Below are 25240 nucleotides of genomic sequence, written 5' to 3'. Positions count from 1 at the left end.
GGTGAGAAGAAGGGGTGTCACTACTTCCGGCCCCCGCCCCCCCCCCGCCCCCCCCCCGCCCCCCCCCCCCCCGCACGACTTGAGGGCAAAGACTACAAATCCCAGCAAATCCCCGGCCTTGGAGCCCCGCCCCTGACAAACTACAGCTCCCGACAGGGATTGCAGCAGTGTTTACGGGGTTGGGCCGGGATGTCAGTGGCGTAGGCAGTTACCATGGAGTTGTGCTGGGTAACCTTGAGGTAGTGAGAGGGACGCGGAGGCTGGAGGGGCAGCAGCTGCGGGTGAGTCGGACGGGCGGGAAAATGGGAAACTCCTTCCAGGGAATAATAGTTCTGTGGAAAGCGGAAGGGTACTTCCTTTCTCGGAGACGTAAGACCCACCCCCCCACCCCCCAAAAAAACACTTTTACTCTCTTTCACAGTGATCGAGACACAACACCCGTAGGAGATAGACGAGCGGGGAGGGAACGGCGCTGAGATAAATTTACAGGTTACAGGTGCTTAAGAACCTCCTCATCACAAAGATGGGGCTCCCTACTACAAATGCCTCAACTCCCTGACACCCTGGGAGATCTGAAATGCCCTGTCATAGGGTTGGTTTTCCTGATGAGCTGACACCCTGAGTCTTCCAGATCTGGGAGTAACATCAGAGTAAATCACAGGCCCTACCTGATACTGCAGATGTAAAAAATTTTATGGGGCTTGTGCTAACCCCTTTCCTTCCAAGCAGGAGGCCTCAGGGTAAAGCCTCCTTCTCAGAGTCTCAGCAGGATCTTTCCACACACTTTGGGGTCCTGTCCCCAAATTGCCACTTCTCTCTACGCTCCTCCATGATCTGCTTCTCATAAATGTTAGAGCTTCATTCCTTTTACAGTCTTCATGACAGACCCATTACATTTAGTAACTCACCCAGCTCTTTCCTATCCAGTGTGTCTTTTGAGCTTTGTGAATCAAGGCTATTTATCCCTATTTCACGGATTTGGAAAACTGAAACCCAGACAGGCTCAGTGACTTGCCCAAGGCCACACACCAAGTTAGTGACAGCTAGGACTAGACCTCAGAGTGCCAACATACATCCAAGTCTCCAACACGAGCCTACTGCCACTCTAGTTTAAGAACTTGCTCCAAGGAGTAGGAACTGCCCCAGGGAAAAGAAACCTGAATGGCCCACCTTGGATTATTTACACCTCAGCCTGAATGAGTTTCAGATACTTCTTTGAAAGTTTAAATAGGAAAGGGAACTAGAGAGACTGAAGGCAATGGAAATCAGCAGAAAGGAAAATGTGGCTACACAGTACCCCCATCTGATGCTGCCACGATTAGCTGGTTTCTGGCTGTCATCTAGCTCTGGCGCTGATTGGTCCACGTAATATTTTAAAGACTCCCCAAGCTCAGTCCTAGGCCCACTTCCCACCTCACTCTATGTTCTTTTCTTGAGTATTTGCATCCACATCCACAATTTCATTTACCACCTGTATGCGGATGTACATAGTGTATATCCCCAACCCAGCTCTCGGTCTATATAGTCAATTGCCATTTCAACAACAACTTCAGGATATGTCAAAAAACAACCCAAACTCAACATGTCTGCATCTGAACTCATAATCTCTGTGTACTGCAAACTTGGATTTTCTTCAACGTTCTCACCTCTATCCACCACTACAGAAGCCAAAAACCCAAACATTTCCCATCCATCATAAAGTCCTTATAGCTTTACTTCTACAGTCCTAACTACCATGGCGCCCTTCCTGCCTTCCCTCCCAGCCATTTTGCACACTGCAACCAGAGTAATCCTTCAAAAATGGAAATTTGATATTGTTCACCTTCCCCAACCCACCCCTGTGTAAAAAGTTACCTTGTGGTTTGCTATTGCTTTTAGCATCGTCCAACATCCCAGTCTGCCTCTTACCCACCTTTTATCCCCTCAATTATATGGCCTTTGTAAAGTCTTCAAATTTTCCACTTAGCCTCTTACCATAGAGCCTATTATTTCTGCTTGCAGTGTTCATCTCCCCTCCACCCATCACTACAGTTAATTTGTACTTACTTAATTTGTACTTATCCTCAGTCTCTTCTCTAAAAATTCTTCCCTTAAAATAAAATAGTAATAGTAATAATAAAAATTTAGCCCTGGCTGGTGTGGCTCAGTGGATGAGTGCCAGCCTATGAACCAAAAAGTCGCCAGTTTAATTCTCTGTCAGGGCGCGTGCCTGGGTTACAGTCCAGGTCCCCAGTTGGGAGTGTGCAAGAGGCAACCTATTGATGTTTCTCACACATGTTGAAGCTTCTTTCCCTCTCTTTCTCTCTCCCTTCCCCTCTGTCTGAAAATAAATAAATAAAATCTTTTTAAAAATTAAAATGTTAAAAAAAAGATTAAAATGTCTTCCCTGACTCCTCAGAGCACTACCAGGTCAGAGCACTCATTGACAGTAACCTCATGTCCCTCTCTCTCTCTACAGTATTATTCACTGTAGCAATTTTTAATGTTATTTGTTAAGCACCTACTACTTGCCACCACTATAAGGATACAGTTATAAGAAAGACATGGTTCCTGTCCTGGTGAAGTTTATGGACATACAGATAGTAAGCAGATCACCCTAGTGTTACGAGTGCTACCATGGCAATAAGTACAGGGCGTTTGGGAAGCCCAGAAGAGAAGTTTCACATCCAAGATTTGAGCATCTGAGTAGGCTCCTCAAAAAAGATGAAACCCAGGCTGAGTTGTGAAGTAAGAATTAGCAAGGCGAAGGGGAAAATAACTGTATTACAAACAGAAAAAGCTGGCTGTGCAGAGGACTTGAGGCAGCGAGGCAACTTCGAGTACTTGCGTTTAGCTGAACTGCAGATGTGGAGGTGAGGGTAAGAGATGGGAGTAGAGAGATGGGCAGGAGCTAGGTTCAATCTTGGGCCTGCCTTTGGCACTTGGAAATATAACTTCCCAGAACATAGATCATTTGGCAGGCTCTTCATGACATTCTTTGATTTTTCTTCCACCTGTACCCCATAAACAGAAACCCTCTCTAAGCCAGGCCATTGAATCTCCTTTCAGATGTCCTCATCTGCTTATTACTCAAAACTTCCTGTGCCGTCACGTTGCTACTTACCTGAGAGAAGGCAGGAATAGGCTATCAACAAATCAAATTGCAATTGTTAGTAATTTCCAAAACCTGAAAACATATCCATCAACTTGGGATTAGTTAGTTAAATTAAGGAAATAAAGTAATAGGGTACACACAATCTTTATGGAATACTCTGCAGCTATTAAAAAGGGTAAGAGTACAATAACTTGAAAAGAAAAAATAGGTTACAAAGGAATAGACAGTATGTGTTTTATTTTTAGTTTAAAATATACATAATTTTGTTATATATGTATTCTAGGAGATTGTATTCCCAAACTATTAACCATGATTATTCCTGGAGAGTGAGGTGGAGATTCAGGCTTTTAGTTTCTATTTGATGTACTTTTTTTCTGTATGGTGTTTGACTTTATTTAGTAATCATGTTAACTTTTTTATTTATTTTTATTGTTGTTCAATTACAATTGTCCCCATTCATGTTAACTTTCTAAAGTTAAAAAAAGGAAAAGAGTAAAAGATACTTCTAATTTGGAAAATAATTCCCAAACAAGTCAGGTATGCCCTGAACCCAGTCAAGTCAGTCAGCCTGGCCAGACAGGGAAGCTGCTGAGATCTGACGAGTTCCTGGTTATGAGGCAGAATGGCAGATGGGAAGACTGAATCCAAAAACAGCCACTGGAGTCAGCAAGGCAGCCAAAGGCTTTGTCAGTTCTCCCCAGCAGTCAGGCTCACCGTGTGACACCTTGATGACACCATTCATTTTCATTTCTTCTTTTTTCCACTTAACTCATTGGTCCATCGAGCTTTTAGTGAATACCCATTCTTTGCCAGGCTCAGTGCAGGGTAATGGAGGAAAGAGAGAAAGAATTCTGACTACTACCCCTGTCCTCAAGCTCACAAGAATGGTATAAGTACCCTAAGAAGTAGGTTATGAAGAAATGAGTATAAGGAGTACAACTGCCTCAATTTATTGCAAGACATACAATAGCTCTCAAGATAGGGTATGTCTGTTTCACAGTTGAGGAAACAGGCTATGATAAAATTTTGTTCAAAGTACAGTGGAAGCCTCTATCAGTTAGCTATTACTGTATAACAAACCATCCCAAAACATCATGACTTAAAACAATAAGCAATTTTTATTGCTTTCAAGTGTCTGAGTCAGCCGTATGTTTCTTCCAGTCTTGGCTAGCTTATTCATGTGTCTGCAGTCACCTCTGGGTTAGTTAGGTGACTCTCCTCATCTTTACTTAGGGTAGGCTGGCTATAGGCTGGTCTAGGATGGCCTCTGGTGGGATCCCTGGCTCTCTTTCACATACTTCTCACCTGCACATGTTTCTCATATCCCATCAGGCCAGTCATGTTCTCTTGGCACTGGCAAAGAGCGGGAGGGCAAGCGAGCAAGCCCTCTCTTTAAGCTTCTTGTTTACCAACATCCCATTGACCTATGCAAGTCACGTGGCTTAGCCCAGCATCAGAGTGGATGGAACTAAAAGAGTAGTCCAAAAGGGATAGAAGCAGGGGAGACCATGAATAGAGATCGTCAAAGGAATCAATCTAACACAGGATATAGTGATCCAATTTTTTTTTTAGATTTTATTTATTTACTTTTAGAAAAAGGGAAGGGAGGAAGAGAAGCATCGATATGTGAGAGAAACATCTACTGGTTGCCTCCTGCACACCCCCAGCTGGGGACCTGGCCCACAACCCAGGCATGTGTCCTAACTGGGATCAAACCAGCAACCTTTTGGTTTGCAGCCGATGCTTAGTTCTCTGAGCCACACCAGCCAGGGCTGATCAATTTTAATTGGAAAGAAGGTCTTCATCATAAAAGGTAAACAAGAGCTGAGCATTGAAAACAGGACAGTATTCACTAAGTAGGCAACTGTTTCTTAGAGCTGGATGCAGACTGGTTTGCCACAATCAGTAGGAACCCAGCAAGTCTTCCCATGCTCATGACAGGCAGGGTTCTACTATTTGTACCTTGGATTCATCCCTTCTGGTCAGGCACAGGGCAGCAAGCACTCAACAAATGTTTGCAGAATTGAATTGAGTATCTTACTGTGAATGAGGTGTGGACTGAAATAGCTGAACCTCAAAGCCAATTGTTAGATCGAGCAGCTTAGCATCAATACTCCCAAAACAGAAATCTTGTACTTGGCAGTTTCTCATTCATTCGTCTTGCAAACATTTCCTGAGTGCCTGTTGTAAGCCAGGTTCTGTGACAGATGATTAATAAGACACAATACTAGCTCACAGCCTGGGCTGCTGTTTAAATGGAGATTAATAACCCTTTCAAAGTGGAGAGTTATCCAAATAATTAGGGCTCCATTTTAATCCTAATTCATCCCCCAAAATGCATCTGGAGCCAGTGCTACACAAAATTAGAAGTTCTTAAGAACTGCACTGAGGTTTTCTGATGGACAAGGAGACTAACATTAAAATTCTGCCATTAAGCCCTGGCTGGTGTGGCTCCGTTGGTTACAGCATTGTCCTGTAACCAGAAGTTTGCAGGTTTGATTCCCTTTCAGGGCTCACACCTAGGTTGTGGGATTTGGTCCCTGTTCTGGGCATGTACAGGGGACAACCAATGTTTCTCTCTCTGAGAAAAACAAAAACAAAACAAAACAAAAAAGCCCTGGCTGGTGTGGCTCAGTGGATTGAGTGCTGGCCTGTGAACCAAAGGGTCACAGGTTTGATTCCCAGTCGGGCACGAGACTGGGCTGTGGGCCAGGTCCCCAGTAGGGGGTGTGTGAGAGGAAAGCACACATGGGTGTTTCTCTCCCTCTCTTTCTCCCTCCCTTCTCCTCTCTCTAAAAATAAATAAATACATTCTTTTAAAAAATGTTTAAAAACATAAAAATTTTTTAAATCAATGGAAAAATGTCCTTGGATGAAGATAAAATTTTTTTTTAAATCTGCTCTTAAATATTTTAAGCTAAAATTCATGTTCAGTAGTGTAAAACTCTAGAGACCTAACCCAGGTCTTACTTTGAGAAAAGTATCCAACCTGGCTCAAAGGCATCAGACCTGTTTAGAGTCTCAAGGGGAATGGGCTTCTGTCTAGATGAGAACACAAGTCAGGTTCCTCTATTTCTACAAAAGAACGATGTGTTCCTCATTGTCTCTCTGTATATTTGCTATTTAAAAGATTTAGACCTCCCTAATCAACAATCCATGCCCACCTGGTCAGTCCCACACGTGACAGAGTTCAGCTGTTCAGTGACTCAAGCCTGTACTTCCCCAAAGCTCAGTTGAGAATGCTGTTTTTTGAAAGGAAGCCATTCACTTTTCACTCCTCTAAACCAGTGATTTTCACCCAGTGTCCTGCAATAACTTTTAAAACATGCAGTACCTGACTATCTAGTCGGGCACTGACTTCTTTTCCCTTAGTTTGTCAAATTAAAAAATGACAACAGCCAAAGTCTTTCTCCCAGGCTTCAGCCCTGCTTCTGGAGATGAAATCATGTGATGCCTGGGATTTGATTCAAAACAATCTGGAAGGTGGGAGTCAATCATTTTGACAAGTCTCCTGAAAGGAACAGCTAGCCAGAGCCAAAAACCTTTTTCCATTTGGTCTCCTGTTGAAGGCAGAGATCACACCAGCAGCTCCCCACAATGTGATGTGCTCACTAGTGCCCTCTAGGGGTTCCTTGGATGAGTATGTATTGGAAGACTTGTGGCTGAACTTGAGTGAAGGAAAAGATGGTCATTTCAGTTTCACAGAGGAACAGAGGCAGGAGTTCTTGAAAGATGATGATCTATCAAATGAGGATGAGGGAAATTAGTTGGGTTGCTATGGACCAGTAGCTGAGACTCCTGGCCTCTTCAAATTACCTTCACTAAGTACATCAGTTGGTCATGGACCAACTCCTACGAAACCATTAAATAGACACTTTGCACTGGAAAAGAATTTTGTGGAACTAACAGTTATTGCACCATTTAATCCAACAGTTTGTGATGCTTCATAAAGACAAGATAGAGACATCCAAAGATATTGAAAAACCCTCCTCCCTTGGAAAAGAGATGAGAAAAGATAGTCTTAGCCCAAATAAAAGCAAATGTTGCACTAATTCTGAAGAGATCATTCCCAATAACTCTGCCTGGGATGGGCCGTTGCTCCCTTCTCCTTCAAATAATAACTTTTTCCCTGACCAGTGTGGCTCAGTTCGGCGTTCTGTGAAGTGAACAGTCACTGATTCCATCCTCAGGGCACATTCCTGGGTTGTGGGTTCGGTCCCTGGTTAGGGCGCGTATGAGGCAATCAATTGATGTCTCTCTCTCTCATGTTGATGTTTCTCTCTCTTTCTCCCTCTCCTCCACTCTCTCTGAAAATAAGTAAAATCTTTAAAAAAAAAACAAATAATAACTTTCAAATAACTGTCCCTGATAAAAGTATGCCTGATAGTAAGAAACCTGCACAGATCTTGGACCCTTCAGAGACAGTTCATATCGGGTCATCCTGGAGAAATGGATCACATAAATCAGCTGGTGAAATGAGGTTTCTAGTTGCTTCAAGTTCTTCAAAGATATTCTTTTTTTAAAATATATATTTTATTGATTGTACTGTTACAGTTGTCCCGTTTTTTTCTCCCCTTTAATCCCACTGCCCTGTATACATCCCCTCCCACCAGCATTCCCTGCCCCTTAGTTCATATCCATGGGTTGTACCTATAAGTTCTTTGGCTTCTCCATTTCCTATACTAGTCTCAACTTCCCTCTGTATTTTGTACCTACCATTTATGCTTCTTATTCCTGTACCTGTTCCGCCATTCTCCCCCCTCTCCTTCCCATTGATATCCATTTCTGTGATTCTTTTCTTGTTCTAGTTGTTTGCTTAGTCTGTTTTTGTTTTGTTTTAGATTCAGTTGTTGATAGTTGTGAGTTTGTTGTCATTTTACTGTTCATATTTTTGCTCATCTTCTTTTTCATAGATAAGTCCTTTTAACATTTCATATAATAGGGGCTTGGTGATGATGAACTCCTTTAAGTTGACCTTATGTGAGAAACACTTTATCTACCCTTCCATTCTAAATGTTAGCTTTGCTGGATAGGGTAATCTTGGATGTAGGTCCTTGCATTTCATGACTTGGAATACTTCTTTCCAGCCCCTTCTTGCCTGTAAGATTTCTTTTGAGAAATCAGCTGATAGTCTTATGGGAACTCCTTTATAGCTAACTGTCTCCTTTTCTCCTGTTGCTGTTTATCCGCACTCAAATGTGGGACTGCCTGGTCCTCCAGCTGCCACCTTGCTTCACGTTCTCTCCACCCTGGCTTCCCATCTCTGCCCCTCCTACCAGTCTGAATGAATGTTTCTTCGTTAACTCCTTGGTGTTGGACTTCCATACAGTTTGATTTTCTGGCAATTCTGGTTATTTTTTGTTTTTAAACTTGTTGTTGTCCTTCTTTTGGTTGTGCAAGAAGGCAAAGTGCATCTACCTGTGCCTCCATCTTGGCTGGAAGTTCATCAAAGATATTCTTGACAAGGATTCTGGAAAGCTGAAAGTCCCTGAGAGAATAGGTAAAGTCATTCCTGTTCTGCAAGCCAAAACAAGAACTAATGTTCTGACATTTCCACAATCACATCTAGAATAGAAGAAGCAAATTTATGTCAGGAGTGTCTTTACTCATATAAAAGACTCAATGAACTCTAACCAAGGTGCCTTGGTGGAACTGTGTTCCTTGATGGATCAAGGTCATCATATGCATAACCATTTGCATCCTTAGTACCTCACCATTCAAAACTATGCCTAGGCCCTGGCTGGTGTAGCTCAGTGGATTGAGTGCGGGCCTGTGAACCAAAGAGTTGCCTGTTCGATTCCCAGTCAGGGCACATGCCTGGTTTCGGTCCAGCTTCCCCAGTAGGGGGTGCTTGAGAGGCAACCACCATTGATATTTCTCTCTTCTTTCTCCTTCCCTTCCCCTCTCTCTAAAAATAAAATTTAAAAAATTTAAAAAAGAAAGCTATGCCTGGTTCCGACAGAAACCTATGGAAAGATAGTGACTCCGTGGGTTGACAGGAATAAATGAAGCCACCAGTGGTTCCAGAGTCTGAGATATCCAGGACAGCCCGTTTATCTCATTTCATCAACAATGAACACCCCCCCACCCCCCGGTCCAGAGTCCTGTCCAGAGCGTTATCTCATCTGCTGTTTTGAACTTTGCAGATTTTGAATTTTATTTTTTCACAATATTTGTATTTAAAGAACTTGTCACTTTCTGGAAATGCTCATTGCTGACTTGAATGTTTGTATAAAGTCCTGTGTGTGTGTGTGTGTGTGTGTGTGTGTGTGTGTGTGTTAAGCAGTGTTAAGCTGATACAGTTTTTACTTTTTTCTTTAAATTGAAGGTAACCACCTCCTGAAAGTCAACATTAAGCCAAAACACCCAGATTCAAGCAAAACACCCACCTTTATGCAGAAATGAAGTCAACTAGTGCATAACAAAATCATCTTTTAATCTAAGGAAGAGATTCTTTATCAGGCTGTAAGCCAGTGTTAATTATTACTCATGACTTATAAGTGGATACAAGTCACTTTTAATAACCCCTCTTTTTTATTTGAATCTCTAAATAACTGTCAAAATTTTAAAGTTAGTGATCCAAGATATTTGAAGTAGGATGGGGCAGGACAAAACTCCTGTTGAAATGACAAGTTAAAAGTATAAATCTGCCCTGGCTAGGATGCCTCAGTGGATTGAGTACCAACCTGTGAACCGAAAGGTCGCTGGTTTGATTCCTAGTCAGGGCAGGTGCCTGGGTTTCGGGCCAGGTCCCCAGTTGGGGGCATGCGAGAGGCAACCATTTGATGTATCTCTTACACATTGACGTTTCTCTTCCTCTCTTTCTCCCTCCCATCCCCTGTCTCTAAAAAAATAAATAAATATCTTTAAAAATAAAGATTCTGTTAGAAAACATATAAACCTCTCCTTTTTGTACCTACTATCTGCCTTTATTTTTTGGCTTTTACTTCATTCTTCATCAAATTTACTTTGCACAATAGTGTTTGCGAATCTTATACATCTTAACTTTGACAGAAGACTGCTGACTGACCCATGTTGATTCGTGGTCTTGTAACTGTCTTCTCCGCCTTTCTTCAAGGATTTTCCTTTTTTCCCATGACCACTGTGCTCTCTAGAGTTCGCCCAGCATATTCCTGTTAGACATGGATACGCCTCTTAAGAAGGTTCCCTACTCTCTGTACTGAAGAGCGGCTCACTGAGGACCTGGACTCCAGGACCCAGCAGAAAGCCAGTGGTGTTGATGTGTCTTCAGTTTCATGTTCTGAGCCCCAACTTTAAGTATGAGGTCATGTGTTAGTGAGCCTCCATCCTTGGAGAGAAACTTTGGAGAGGCAGTCTTTTGTCTCCATTATTACTTAACAAAAGGTGCCTTTAGACCCTGGATATTATCATCTACTCCTTTGATAAAACCTCTGAAATTCACATGATGTTTAGTGAGATGTTACATATTTCTGTAAAAGGTTGAATTAGAGATCTTAAAAGTGATTTCCAGAGGAGGCCCATACTGAAAAGCTAGTGGCCGAGGGGACAGGATTAGGAGGAGAAAAGGACACCTATCTCCACAGAAACATTCCACAGTCTTTCCCCACGAGTTTCACAATTCTGCTAAAGTGAGTCTAATATAGTTGTGATTAAGCTTGTGCACAAAAGCATTACCTGATCGTTGGGTGTGGTGTTCTAACCCAAGTAGACAGACCCTGTGCAACCATCTTAATGGATGTCTGAGGAGTTTGCTATTCTTTCTTTACAGACCGCTGTAGACGTCCTTCGGGAGATTTTGCAGTCCAGCATTCCTGCTGTTGTCGTTCACCCCCTGAAAGGTTGTGCATAGTTGCTGAAGCGCAGCCTGTGATCCTGGGCTGGCTGCCTCTGTCTGGTTTTGTTGTTTCATCAGCCCCATCTTTGTGTGTGAATAACCCGTCTTAAACATCCTTCCCCTGGTTAGAAACTGACAGGAAAAGCTTGGTCGTTTAAGCCACCAATACATTTAGATGAATGCCCCTAAGTATTACTGTTTTTATCCAGTTAAGGAGTCTCTATTTCTTGGACATTTGGTTTAATTCTGAGACCAAAATGCAAAAAACAACAAAAAAAACCCCCAAAACCCAGTTCTGTTCAAAGGGTCAAATCTACTTTTTCAGTTGTCACTTAATACATCAGTCAGTTCTCCAGGTTTCCCTAAATTAGCTTGACAGAGTAGACAAGCAAATGTCTACTGTCACCAGACAAGGGCCTGGCCCTGAGTGCGTCTGCCTAGGGCCAAGCCATAGCGTGTGGGTTCCTGACTTCGTGCAGGAAAGATTTCACAACCCGAGTCCAGGTGACTTTGAGGATGCATTATTAAATCTGGGGACAGTGAAACAAGGAAGGGCTTTGCATAGAGGAAGCAACAGGAGAACCTAGGCTGGGCTGCCTTAGCTCCCTGGGAAGTCAGAGAAAAGGGGATTTTGGGGACAGATTCAAGGAATTAACTTGGAATAAGCTCTCAGCTGCCCATTGCCTTGGAGTTTAGGAGATGTGAAGAAAGAAGTGGAGGAAGGAGAAGGGAATGGTGTGGGCTGCTCCACAGAGGGAGAGCATACCTGAAAGCTGTGCTGGGTTCTTTGTCTTGGGGTTTATCTCTCTCTTGCAGGCAGGAACCTTAGGGTGGGTCTCAGGGGAGGGTTTCAGTAGAATATTCATTAGTTCTCCAGGTGTGTCCTTTCAGAGTCACGGTTTCCACTGATCCATCAGTGACAGGGCAGGCGGTCTTTCCTCATTGCACTTGGTTCTGGCATCGACCACCTGGTTCTACTGCTTTTCTGGGCCTGGTGCTGAAACACAACTGAGGCCTTGATATTATCTCCAGGGAGGAAAGGCCAGGTGAGATCCTTGCTTTCCCAGTGTTGCCCCCCTGCCAGGAACTTGGGGCCTTCTGCCCTGCTGACAACCTGCACCTGGCTGTGAATTACTCGGCCATTTTGTTCAGCTGTCTCAGTTTCCCTATTCACTTGCCAAGGAATTTTCCTAACTACTGAACTATGCTGTCTCACCTTTGGAACCACAGCATAGCTAAACTTAGTCGTGGCTGGAATAACTAGCATTACCGCTGTCTAGTTCCCCATGGATAACCCAAGGAGTGAAGGGACAGTGTTTTGCTTAGGCAAAAAGTTAAGACTCGTGTTCCTGCTTTCATGGCACAAAAGGGTTTAAGTCTGAATGTGTAATGGGAGCATTGCCTTGGCCAAATCAAATGAGTGACAATCACATTTCCTCTTTGCTCAAATAATTCTGTTCTTCCCAAGCTTCAACAGCTTAATTAAATCTGTTGGACTGGAGGAGGAGGGAACTGTTCTTAGCAGTTAACATGATATTCTTTGAGGAGAAAAAAACCCCTCATTATCAGGCGTGTTCACCTTAAATTAAAGATGGTAGTGGGTAAAATCTGGAGTTTTAATCTGTTTTTTAAAAGGCATCTCTCATATTTGGCATTGGCCTCTAAGTCTAGTATTTCATGTGGAATTCTTGCTGCATTTTATGTTATGTGCATTTAACTGCCTTCCCAGCTTTCTTCGTCCATGGTGACATTCTTACCACAGGAGTATCGATAAAGCAGAATAAAAACGGGCTGTTTATGTGGTTTACTTATAAGTAAAGCGCCTGAAATAATCTGTCGTTTTACATCGAATGTAAGCCCTGCTTTACTTGAGTTGTAGTCAGGATCAATTAGGAAAGAAGATTCGTGTCTCCTCTTTATCACGTTCTTTCTTTTCCCCCTCGTAGTGTTTAAACATCGTTGAAAAGAAAAGTCCTTATCAGTGACACACACAAAAGTGACAACAGCCAACACAACAGTAGCTGTCTGGTGTAAATGAATCAAACTTACCCCTATTTTTGTCAGATGGCAGAAACTATTTTTTTGGTGTGGCACAGAATGGTAGCAATTAGTTTTTGTGCGCCATGAGATGAAAAGGGGTGAGGCTCACTGCTGTGTGGTTGTTAAAGTCCGCCCTTGCATGTGTTAAATCACACACACGCACACATTACTGGGACTGTATTAAGCTGAAACTGAATTGCAAACTGTCAACTCCATAGTTTCTCAGAGAAATTCCATTTTAAGAACATTTGTGTTTTTCTGCTTACAAACTCTTCGTTTCTTTGAATCAAATGATGAGAGCCACATATCCTAATGTTTTCCTTTTGGCTTTGGCTGCTGGAAATTTCAGAACTACATATAGGCCTAGTTTCCTAATTCTTCAGTACATCTCTCTCTTTAATCTGGCTTCCAGTTTTTCTTTTCCATGTTTATACTTCCAACGTCCACACTGTCCAGTATAGGGGCCTTTAGTCACATGTGGCTACTGGACACTGGATAGGTAGTTTGTCCAAACTGGGATGTACTACAAGTGTAAAATATTTCAATTTTTAATATAGATAATATGTTGGGTGATATTTTGCATATATTGGGTTAAATAAAATGTGATTAAATTTAACTTTCCCTGTTGCTTTTCACCTTTCTTTTTACGACAGCTAGAAAATTTTAAATTACATGTGCAAAAAAAATTATGTGTGGCTTGCATTTGTGACATTCATTATATTTCTGTTGGTCAGTTATTTCCTACAAATCAACCTGTTTTGAGTGTGTTACTGTAAACTACCTCAAATCCCTTTGGAAAGCAGGTGAAATGGTAAATGCAAAGGAGGCGATGGCAGTGGATAAAGAGAGGGGAAGTTGACATATCCTTGTCCTTGTCAGTCCATTTGTCTTGTTTGTGTCACGTATAAAACCCTCCATAAAAATCTGTTTTCAGTGCTTCTGCCCAGGTGAGTGTGGCCTCCTGGCTCTGCCCAGCCTCTTGAAACTGTTCTCAAAAAAAAAAAAAGGAAGAAAGAAAGAAAGAAACTGTTCTCAGCTTTGCTTGAGCCAACAAATTGGAAAGGATCCGATAAGACAATTCACACCATATTGTAAACATTGTAAATGGCCGATAACATTGTGTTCACCCCTCTCGAGAGGTATTTCCATTTTAACAGGGAACAATTCCTGAACCCAAAGGAATGAATCCCTAATGGTGGAGTTTTGGGCATCAGTGACAGGTGAGTGAGAGTGAGGTAGATTCTGCTTTTATGTGTCTGTTTACATACATATGACTGCATTCAGTTGTGGCTGAAAGGAGGGTCTTTGGGTGAAAAGGTAATGGGGCTGAGAGATAAGCTGAACAGAGAAAGTAGCAAATCCCCAGTGGGGTCAGACCACAAAAGGCTGTCAGACCCAGATCCAGTGCATGCTCTCAGGGGTTTGTTCAGCAATAGAATAGCCCAGCTGATGTCACCAGAGGGTAGATACCAAGACAGTCTCCATGGTAACTACTGTGGAGTAGCAGAAAGAGCCTCAGAATAGGATTCAGGAGACTATGATTGCAGTCCACAACTGACACACACTGGCTTAACTTTGGGCAAGTGCATTCACCCTGGGGTGTCCGTTTCTTATCTGGAAAGTAGAAATGGGTGTTATAACTATCAATGAGCTCTAAGGGATATGAAGATGCTCAGAGAAGTAGGAAGTGCCCTACAAATGCAAAGATCACGATTAGTATCTTAAAATAGAAATGTAGCCAGGCAAGCCAGGAGTAGTGGAGGGTAGGAAGCAGGGGTGGAGGCAATGGGGAAACCTGAGCGCCTATGCTCCTTGTACCTGGAACACTAGTCCTTCTCTGTCCTTCCAGGCTGAACCCGGACTCCCAGGGCCCATGCTTACACCTGACAAATGATGGCCTGAGCTATGACCACGCAGGACTACGTGAACACTTCAGTGCAAGAGCCTCCTCTTGACTATTCCTTCCGAAGCATCCACGTGCTTCAAGGTCAGCCCACAGAGCACAGCACTCCACTCACCATGGTGGCAGGCTGGTGTGGTCCCTAGGGAGAAATCAGTCTTCTACTTAAAAGCCTGAAGAGATCCTTCCCATATGCTTGCAGATTTTGGGGTTTTATTTTCTGGGAATATTAGAGGAAAGAGAGGTGGGAGTGGTGGTGTATAGCCTTTTAAAAAACTTGCAGAGCCCTGGCCAGATTGCTCAGTTGGCTGTAGTGTTATCCCATACACCAAAAGCTTGTGAGTTTGATTCTTGGTCAGGGCACATAGCTAGGTTGTAGGTTTGATCTCTGGTCGGGACGTGTGTGGGAGACAACTGACCAATGTTTCTGTCTCACATTGATTGTTTCTCTCCCGCCCTGCCTCCTCCCTCTCTAAAAATCAATAAACATATCCTTTGGTGAGAATTTAAAAAATATTAGCAGAAAACCTGAAAGGAACCAGGGGACTCTCAGGGTAATTGATCATCTTCCAAAGACAAGCTACAGCAAGAAAGTCAGGTGAAAGAAAGCTGGGAAGCCAGTCTGTCAGCCAATAGTTTTATTCTGTTTTTACGTGGAGACAGGAAACAACTAATGGAAGCAAAACACAGCCTGCAGCAGGGTCCTAGTCAGAATCCTATCTCCTTAGTCTGGGGACACACGCCTATTCTGACCACTGGTAAAACATGAGGGGTCTTGTTATTAACAAAACTGGCATGTTTCCAGTTCAAATATCTGTTGACATTTTATATTCATTCCAGTCATATCCAAGATTATTCCATCATCACCCATGTTTATTGCAGGTTCCAGCATGGCCCATGCTAATTCCCATTTTATCATTCAAAGTCATTGTAAATGGGCAGCTACCACCTCACAGGAGAGGACACACCAGGGCTCTCAGCAATATCATTATTTTTAAAGATTTTATTTTATTTATTTTCAGAAAGAGTGGAAGGGATGGAGAAAGAGGAAAGAAACACCTATCAGTTGTCTTGCACACGCCCAACTGGGGACCTAGCCTGCAACCCAGGCATGTGACCTAACTGGGAATCGAACCCATGACCTTTCAGTTTGCAGGCTGGCACTCAATATACTAGCCACATCAGCCAGGGTGCAATATCATATTATTTTTTAAATTATATTTCATTGATTATGCTATTACAGTTGGCCTGATTTTCCCCCTTTACCCCTTCCACACAGCACCCCTCATCCCTCAGGCAATCCCTACATATTTGTTCATGTTCATGTGTCATGTGTGTAAGTTCTTTGGCTGCTCCATTTCCTACACTGTTCTTTATGTCCCCATGGCTATTCTGTAACTGCCTATTTGTGTGTCTTAATCCCCTCACCTCTTCACCCATTCCCACACATTCCCCACCCATCTGGCAACCATCAAAACACTCTCCTTATGCATGCTTCCATCTGTTCTTCTTGTTTGCGTAGTTTGTTTTTTAGATTCAACTGTTGATAGATATGTATTTATTGCCATCTTATCATTCATAGTTTTGGTCTCTTTCTTTTTCTTAAATAAGTCCCTTAATATTTCAAATAATAATGGTTTGGTGATGATGAACTCCTTTAGTTTTTTTCTTGTCTGGGAATCTCTTTTTCTGCCCTTTGATTCTCAATCATAGCTTTGCTGGGTAGAGCAATCTTGGATGTAGGTCCCTGCTTTTCATGACTCTGAACATTTCTTGCCAATCCCTTCTAGTCTGCAAAGTTTCTTTTGAGAAATCAGCTGATAGTCTTATGGGAATCCCCCTGTAGGTAACTAACTTTTCTCTTACTGCTTTTAAGGTTCTCTCTTTATCTTTAACCTTTGGCATTTTAATTATGTGTCTAGGAGTGGGCCTCTTTGCATCCACCATGTTTGGGACTCTCTGTGCTTCCTAGACTTGCCTATTTCCTTCACCAAACTAGGGAAGTTTTATTTTTTCAAATATAGTTCCAATTTCTTGTTCTTTCTCTTCTGTACCCCTGTGATGCAAATGTTGGACCTCTTGAAGTCGTCCCAGAAGCTGGTTATACTACCCTAATTTTTTTGAATTCTTTTTTCTTGTTGTTGTTCTGTTTGTTTCCTTATGTTCCAAATCATTGATTGGATTCTTGGTTTCATCCATTCTACTGTTGTTTCCCTGTATGTTGTTCTTCATTTAAATTAGCGTACATTTTATTTCAGACTGGATTTCTTTTTATGCTGCTGAGGTCCTCACTAAGTTCCTTGATCATCCTTATAGCCAGTGTTTTGAACTGTGCATCTGATAAGATTGCTTATCTCCACTTTGTTTAGTTCTTTTTCTGGAGTTCCGATCTGTTCTTTCATTTGGGCCATGTTTCTTTGTCTCCTCATTTTGGCGGCCTCCCTGTGTTTGTTTCTGTGTATTAGGTAGAGCTGCTTTGACTCCCTGTCTTGGCAGTGTAGACTAATGTAGTAAGCTTCCTGTAGGGTCCAGTGGCACAGCCTCCCTTATCAGCCAAGCTGGGTTCTTGAGGTGCGCCCTTTGCGTCAGCTGAGTATATCCCCCTCCTGTAGTTGAGCCTTGGTTGCTATTGGCAGATCAATGGGAGGGATTTGCCCAGGCCAGTCAGCTGCAAGGATTGGCTGTGACCACTTACCACCAACCTCACCCTCAGTGGAGGATCAGGTGTGCATGGGCAGGGATATGGTAACTGTCCACTTGGTGCTCTGGCCCCGGGGGTTTCCAGGGTGGTGAGGGCAAAGGTCAGCCCCTACCTGTGTTTTGGCTGGAGCCACCCTGCCTGAGCTATAAAGCAATCTGAGATGGCTGCTACTTGTGCTGGGCTTGGAAATTCCGAGGGGAAGCCAAGCTGAGTCTAATCTGGCTGCAGCTAGTACTCGGCCTGGGGCTCACTGAGGCCCCTTGCTGTTTGAGAGAATTTAGAAGTTGTATAGTATGAGCCAAGATCAGCCATTCATTTGGAAAAGCAGCTTGGGTGGGACCGTAAATTCAGTGGGATGGAGTTCCTGGGGATCTCCCAGGCAGGTCAAATAGTGTTAGCCAGGTTGATGGAGTCTCAGATATGGCACCAGAGGGTTTAGAAAAGGGACAGTGGCTTCTGCTCACCTAGATGTCAGACACTTTTCTCCCTGTATGCCACTGCTGCCTTCCAAGCTGTTAACCCGGTACTGGAGCTCAGAGGGAGTGAGTCTGAGTGTGGGTTCTTTAGAAGGAACTGCTTGGGGCTCAGCAGTTTCTTCCACTGACTCAACCCCTGATGGTTTTTGCAGCCAGAAGTTGTGGAAACTTATCTTCTTGGCACTAGAACCCTGGGCTGAGGGGCTTGGTGTGGAACTCCTTGCTCTGGAGATATCCCTCCCAAATTTCTATCCACCACTCATGGGTATGGGACCAGCCCATTCTGTGTCTGCACCCGTTACTAGTCTGGTTTCTTTAATTCTGTAGTCAGACTTCCATCAACTTGATTTATGATGGTTCTAAGACATGATTGTTCTATATTTTAGTTGTAATTTTTATGTGATTGTGCAAAGAGGCCATGTCTGCCTACACTGCCATCTTGACTGGAAGACAGTAGCATATTCTTAAGGAAATATGCTTCTTCCTAGGGAAGTTCTGCTGTCCCTGGCTTTTGTTATCCGCCCTCACACAGCACAGGTTGGCATCAACATATCCTAGATCCATTAATTGGCTTTGGTCTCTTTTAGGCAATTGGTGGCCACCTCTAAGTTCACAAAACAGGTGAAGTTATGCAGGTTACTGGATACTACTTGGGTTTAGTGTACTATGTGTGTTAGCGTTAGTCACAATAGTAACTCATACATGTGCTCTTTAGTGAGCACACACCCACCTACCACGATCTTTTTTATGCATGGTATCAATTCTGACTGATTTAATCGTGTTTTACAAGGGTTTTAGCTGCATTAATGGCCACATACAATATAGCTTAGGTGACAGAGGAGGAAGGGAAGTGTAGGTAGGGCTCCTACCTACCCTGGGAATTGCCAGCTCTGACCAGGGAGCTGTAGTTTACCCTCTATGGAGTCCTCAGAATGAGTCAAACTACCAAAATCTAGGCTAACTCCACAGCACAAAACATAATCAGTACAGATGTCCTGTCTTTCAATCAAAAGTAATTTTTTTGAAGCACCTATTTTTTTTTAAGCACATATATCTGTGTGTGTGCGCCAGGCACAGCACTCCTTGTTGAGTGCTGGGAGGGGAGAAAGGCACATCTAAGCCCCCAAAGGCCAGTCCCCTCAGGTTCCCCGGAGCTTATGGAACACTTGCTTAACTTTGGGGTTGGAGGATAGGGTAGAGTTTGGTGGCACTTGATACACTACTTGCTAATAGATAAATGACAGAACCTGAAATGGCAATGACTTTAGAAGGCATCCAATTGGTACTCCCTCCAACCCATAGTCCTCTAGCTTCTGCTCGCAAACCTAGTGTTAAGGTAGTTCCTTACTACACACACCTAACCATCCCTTCCATTATGGGGTGAGGAATGCCACAAGGAAGTTCTTCGTAACTCCTGACCTCTGGGGGTACGTGGAAAAAGTTGCATTGGAACCCTCCAGAGATATGAAGACAGAATCAGGTTCTCCCCAAGTCTTCCTGTAGCTAGACAGCCTCCAGTTCTCTGAGTGCTGTTAGTTGTGGTCCAATTTCCAGACCTGCCTTTGCCTAATCTGAACAGGGCAGCTTCGACAGATCCTCAGGTGCTGCAGGGCCCTGGGGGAGTCTGAAGGGAGCAGCAACCTGTAGCAGCCTGGACACCTTGCTCCCCGCTTGGTAACAGCAACCTCGAGTTTTAGACGATGCCATCCCACCAGTGGCTCCCTCTGAACTTGGTGGCATTCCCCAAGCTGCTGCCTTGTCACACTGGATACTAGTGCGTATGTGGACTTATTCTGACCTTAGCTTTTATGCATCTCTGTCATTTCATTTCAGAGTTTGCAGTCAGGAGATATGAGGTTGGGAGGCAGGATTAGGAGTTTCTTTACTAGTTGGGGTGCTCCAGTAACATTATGCCACCTCCCCCCAACCTCACGCCCCAACTGGGAGTTCTGCTCACTCTAAGAGAGCCATCTGGTGGATGCTGCCTGACATGCAGCTGAGGAGGAGAGGAAGTTAACATTGGCTGGGGGTGGAAGAGAGGAAGTGTGTCCACTAGGAGCTGAGGGAGGGTGAAGACAAACTGGCCAGATACTATGAATACTAAATATTTCCTTCCCAGAGGCAACTTTAGACAAGTAACCAAAGGCACAGGGGCAGTAGGAAAAACAGTCATCTCAGCCAGGGCTGTGTCTGATTCTGGCCCTGCCACTGTGAGCTTGGGCAAAGCCCATCCTCTGTCTGGACCTCATTTATTAACAGCAGCAGCAACAAAACAGGGAGGGGGCAGGGATGTCCATACAGATGGGTTCTAACATCATTCTGTTCCCTATTCTCACCTGAACTTTCTGAAGGTGTTGTTTACACTACCTACTTATATTTTCTTACCTTCCATTCACTATTGAACTCATTCCAATCCAGCTTCTGTCCCCAGGCCCCTGCCATTTCATTCAAACAGCCCTCATCTCTGTAATACTGACTCCTATAAACCATGGACTCCCTGAGCATCTTTCAAACTATCCTCTCCTTTTTCTCCCTGCCCTTCCCTGATTATTCAGTAAATTCTTTAATGGACACCCCTTTCTCCTTGTGCCTCCTACCTACTTTCACTGTCCCTGAGGACTCTTGTCTGCTTCTCTAACATGTTCACTCTCTGTGCTGATTACTCTCAAGTCTGTGTCTCAGACCTTCACACCCAACTGCCTACGTGGCTTCTCCACAGCTTTGTACTATAGGAACCGCAGACATGCCACGGCCAAATCAGACTCATCACCTACCCAGCCATGTTTCTCCTTTTCTTAATTCCCTATCAGATCATAGATATGGCATCTGCCCAGTCGCCCAAACAAGAAACTGGGAAATACTCTGGGATATTATTCTACCCTTACATCCGGTCAACCGTCAGGCCATGCTGATTGTCCTTCATCTTTTGCTTGGATGACTGAAAGAGCCAAATTGGTCTTCCAGTCCTACCCACTCCCTAAAATCCAGACTCCATACTACAACTTCAGAGTGATCTTAAAAAAAAAAAAAAGATTTGAATATCTCCTTTGCTTTAAAATCTCCAGTGGCTTCCCATCACCTACGGTAACAGTCCAAGATGCTCAGCCCGGCATTCAAGGTTCCTTGACTCTTTCTCCCCCTTGGCCCCTTGTGCAGCGCACACACGTGCGCCCACGCTGTTCCATACCTTCATGCCTTTGCTCACGCTCCTCTCACCCTTTCACCCTTCTCCTAATCACTGAGATCCAATTAAGCTTCACCTTCCCTGGGAAACTTCTGTAAGCTCCAGACTGGGTTAGGCACCCCATTTTTTTTCTTTTTTAACATTTTATTTACTTTTAGAGAGAGGAGAAGGGAGAAAGGGAGAGAAACATCAATGTGTGGTTGCCTCTTGTGCGCCCCCAACTGGGGACCCAGATGCAACCCACGCATGTGCCCTGACTGAGAATCGAACCGGCAATCCCTTGGTTTGCAGGCCGACACTCAATCCACTGAGCCACACCAGCCAGGGCTTAGGCACCTCTCTTCTGGGTTTCCACAACTTAGAAAGCATTTATCACATTACATTGCCAGTTTGTTTCCATGTTGCCCATATGAGCTCCTCCAAGATACAAACATCTGTTTCGTCCCTGCCCCATTACTCATACAGAGTTTGGCACAGTCTCTCATTTTGTTCCCCACGGTATGTCCAGTGTCTGTCCCATAGTAAGTTGTTCAGTATTAATGGGAGACAGCACATCAGTGTGTTACACTCAAGTGAATTCTACAGGCTCTACAAGTGGATAATTTTGGATTTTGTGATATCATCATCTTGGCTCAAGCCCAACAACTCTGGTTTTTAGTTTCCTCATCTATAAAATAGGAATGTTTTTTGTTCCCTTCTCCCTAACACACATATGCAGGGGTGGTACACAAAGGGCCCAATGATACGATAGACATGAGAGGAGCATGTGACCTGAACCAAGTATGGGAGAGGAAGTGTTTGGCCCTTATCCAAGCTGACTTGACTTCTAGGACCTGCGATGGGGTTCTTGAGCTGACAGTGGGTAGAGCTGCACTACACTCAAGCTTCGGGCTATGGCCCTACCAGACCCTCTAGCTGGCTGGCGCTGCTTATCCTCTCAGCTCTGTCCCTTCCTATCCCCCGGAGCTAGAAAGGCAAAGGTGATATACCCAGGCATCACTTTGTTCCCATAGATCTGATAAGCGAGGAGCCAAGGACAGGGCTGCGATCACTAAGGCACTCAAAGTCGGGGAAGCCACTGACCCAGTCCCTGTGGCTGAACAACAATGTCCTCACCGAGCTGACAGACTTCAACCAAGTGATTTCACAGCTGCTGGAGCACCCAGGGAACCTGGCTTGGATCGACCTGTCTTTCAATGATCTGACTTCCATTGACCCTGTGAGCTCCCGGCCCTGGGCGTCTAGTCAGGGAGGGTTGGAGCCTCCCCTGTCCGAAGACCCCCGGCTTCTCCACCTCCCACGTTCCATCGAGGGAGTGTGAGGGAGCACGGGGACTGTGCTTAAAGCCCATAGCTATTGGCTCAGATGTAGGTTCAAACCCTAGATTTGCCCCTTGCAATTTTGGACAACTTTCCTAACTTCTCCAAAGCCTCAGCTTCTGTCTGAAAAATGGGGTTAATATGCCAACCTCATAAAGGTTTTGTGAGAATTAAATGAGAATGTATGAACACCAACTGGCACATAGAGGAGGCTGAAGTAAAACCATAGCTCTTGTTATAGGGCACCCACTGTATCTTGTACTAAGTTCTTCTGTGAAAGAGGTAAGTAGTGAAAGTACAGCCCTTATTTTTCATGAACTCAGACTCAAGTTTTAAGAAGTAAATAGGGGGGTAGAGAGGTATAAGGGGACTAAATGGTAATGGAAAAAATATAATAAAGACTATATATTTTTTTAAAAAGGAAATAAACTGATTAGGTTTGGAAAAAAAGAAATAGAACTTCCCTGACCGGTGTGCCTCAGTAGGCTGGGTGTCATCCTGCAAAGCCGAAGGTCACCAGTGCCATCCCGTCGGGGCACATGCCTGGGTTGCAAGTTCAGTCCCTGGTTGGGGCGTGTGTGAGAGGCAATTGATAGTTTCTCCCTCACACTGATGCTTCTCTCCCTCTCCCTCCCTTCCTGTCTCTCTAAAAATAAATAAAATCTTTAGAAAAAGAGAAAACTGCTCCCTTTTTGACCAGGATCTGTTAGGGGAAAAGGAGCTAGAGCAAGACTAGGAAACTGTTCCCTGGGTGTAGTGATCTCAATTTCACTTCTATTTAAAATTTTATTATTTTTAGAGAAAGGGGAAGGGAGGGGGAGAGAGAGAGAAAGAAACATTGATGTGCAAGAGATATATCATAGATGTATTAAATGGTTGCCTCTCACATGCTCCCAAACGGGGACCTGGCCCACAACCCAGACATGTGCCCTAACTAGGGATCGAACCAGCGACCTTTTGGTTCGCAGGCTGGTGCTCAATCCACTGAGCCACACCAGCCGGGACTCACCTCTATTTTAAAAGCTTCTCTGATATACCTAGCATGATGCTCTGTATCCTTGTCCCTTGTTGTGACAGGATCTTAGATCACCAAAGGTCTTCAGTGAAAGGGCAGCTAAGGCTCAGGGAGAGGCAGGAGAGCCCAATGACCTGGCAAGTCAGAGGCAGTGCTAGGACCCAGGCCCATAGCTTCCTGCCCCCAGACCAGAGCTCTATGTCAGTGACATGCCCCTGTACCCCTTCAGAGGTAAATGAAAGTAGGTGGAACCATCCAGTATGGCTGGGGATGAGGGGTGGTGGTGGTGGGTGGGAGTGGAGAGCAATTGTTCCCCAAACTCTTCTCTGCCCTCAAGTCAGTCCTGAGCACAGCTCTAGAGCCCTGTCCAGCCTGGCTCTGGTTCCTTTCCCCAATAGGTCCTGACAACTTTCTTCAACCTGAGTGTCCTCTACCTCCATGGCAACAGCATCCAGCGCCTAGGAGAGGTGAATAAGCTGGCCACCCTCCCTCGGCTCCGGAGCCTGACACTGCACGGAAACCCCATAGAGGAAGAGAAGGGGTATAGGTAAGTGCCTTGCTCTGGAGCTGGGCTTACCTAAGGGAAAGGAGGGGAGAGAAAAAAACCCAATACCACCTTCTGCCATGCTTGAGTCAGGGAAGGGAGTACAGACTTTTAATTATTTCCTGCTGTCAGGATAAACTCAGTCTCCCCCAAACTATACTCAAGTCCCTCCATTCCTGCAGTCAGGGGAGGTAGCAGCAGCTGGTGGCAGGGGAGTGGGGTGCCGGTGGGGGGGGGGGGGCTGGCCCCCAGCCCGAGTCTTCCCCACAGGCAGTATGTGCTGTGCACCCTGCCCCGTATCACCACGCTCGACTTCAGTGGGGTCACCAAAGCAGACCGCACCACCGCTGAAGTGTGGAAACGCATGAATATCAAGCACAAGAAAATCCGGATTAAGCAGAACGCACTCTGAGGATGGCAGGACAGCAGCCATCTTGAAGGTTGAGGATGGCCAGTTTGGTTTGACAATAAAGAATTTGAGCTGTTCAAGCAGATCAGAAGTCTCTTGTACCATGTAAAAATGCCCCCAACTCAGGCCACTGCCAGCAGCTCTGGTCTCGCTCCACTGAACGGTAGGCAGTGGAGGGAGAGGCCTGTTGGCCTGAGAGACAAGAGATCTAGGTTCACTGCATGGTCCTGGGAAATTTACCTCAACTCTGGGCCTTTTTCACTCCTCAGCTCAGGTATCTGGGGATTAAGAACTGCTTCACAGAGATGCCTCAGAGGCACCTGTGTTAGGAGGCCAAGAAGATAGGCCGTGATCGCTGAACCCCTGATTTCAATCAGACCCAAGTAGTTACTGTCTCACGTTTCATATGTTGGGATCCTGCTTGAGATTTCATTGGATAAAAAGAACCTTCTGCTCGAAAACACTGGCCTGCTGACCCCCTATCAGGTACTCCTGGTCTGTCTGCACCACTACCACCAACCCCTTCCCGCGCTTTTTAGTAATTTCACTGAGGCTGAGGAAATTGACAGCTTCAACAATGACAGCTTCCTCAGTGTTCCTGTCACTGGAGAAAGGACAAGCAGTCTTCCCCAATTTGAGGTTAGCCCGGGCCGAGCCTCAGCTAAGACCCGGGAACCCTGAACCCTTATCTCCTGGACTTCTCTTACTGTCCCTAGAAGTCCCCTCCCCTCATCCATCTCAC

General features: G+C 44.6%; 1 protein-coding gene and 1 pseudogene across 10 annotated transcripts; both read left to right on the top strand.

Annotated features, from left to right (window-relative positions):
* Positions 1 to 174: 174 nt before the first annotated feature.
* On the top strand, positions 175 to 24577 carry LRRC51 (leucine rich repeat containing 51). 10 transcript variants are annotated; one of them, XM_045181808.3, is made up of 7 exons: positions 175 to 281; positions 10845 to 10914; positions 14108 to 14170; positions 14800 to 14937; positions 22225 to 22430; positions 23944 to 24092; positions 24360 to 24577. In XM_045181808.3, exons 4-7 carry the CDS (start codon positions 14856 to 14858, stop codon positions 24499 to 24501), a joined length of 579 nt encoding a protein of 192 aa, XP_045037743.1. In that variant the 5' UTR covers positions 175 to 281; positions 10845 to 10914; positions 14108 to 14170; positions 14800 to 14855; the 3' UTR covers positions 24502 to 24577. The 10 variants fall into 10 exon arrangements, with proteins under 10 accessions (XP_045037743.1, XP_024428417.1, XP_053781773.1 ...); XM_024572649.4 differs by having other exon boundaries at positions 13885 to 14170; XM_053925798.2 differs by having other exon boundaries at positions 12640 to 14170.
* On the top strand, positions 303 to 7866 carry LOC128781131 (S100P-binding protein-like; annotated as a pseudogene).
* Positions 24578 to 25240: the final 663 nt, after the last annotated feature.

This window comes from Desmodus rotundus, chromosome 5 (genome assembly GCF_022682495.2).
Source record: "Desmodus rotundus isolate HL8 chromosome 5, HLdesRot8A.1, whole genome shotgun sequence".
NCBI lineage: Eukaryota > Metazoa > Chordata > Mammalia > Chiroptera > Phyllostomidae > Desmodus > Desmodus rotundus.
The sequence above is the reverse complement of the archived record's forward strand: the minus strand, read 5'-3'. Positions and strand labels throughout refer to the sequence as shown.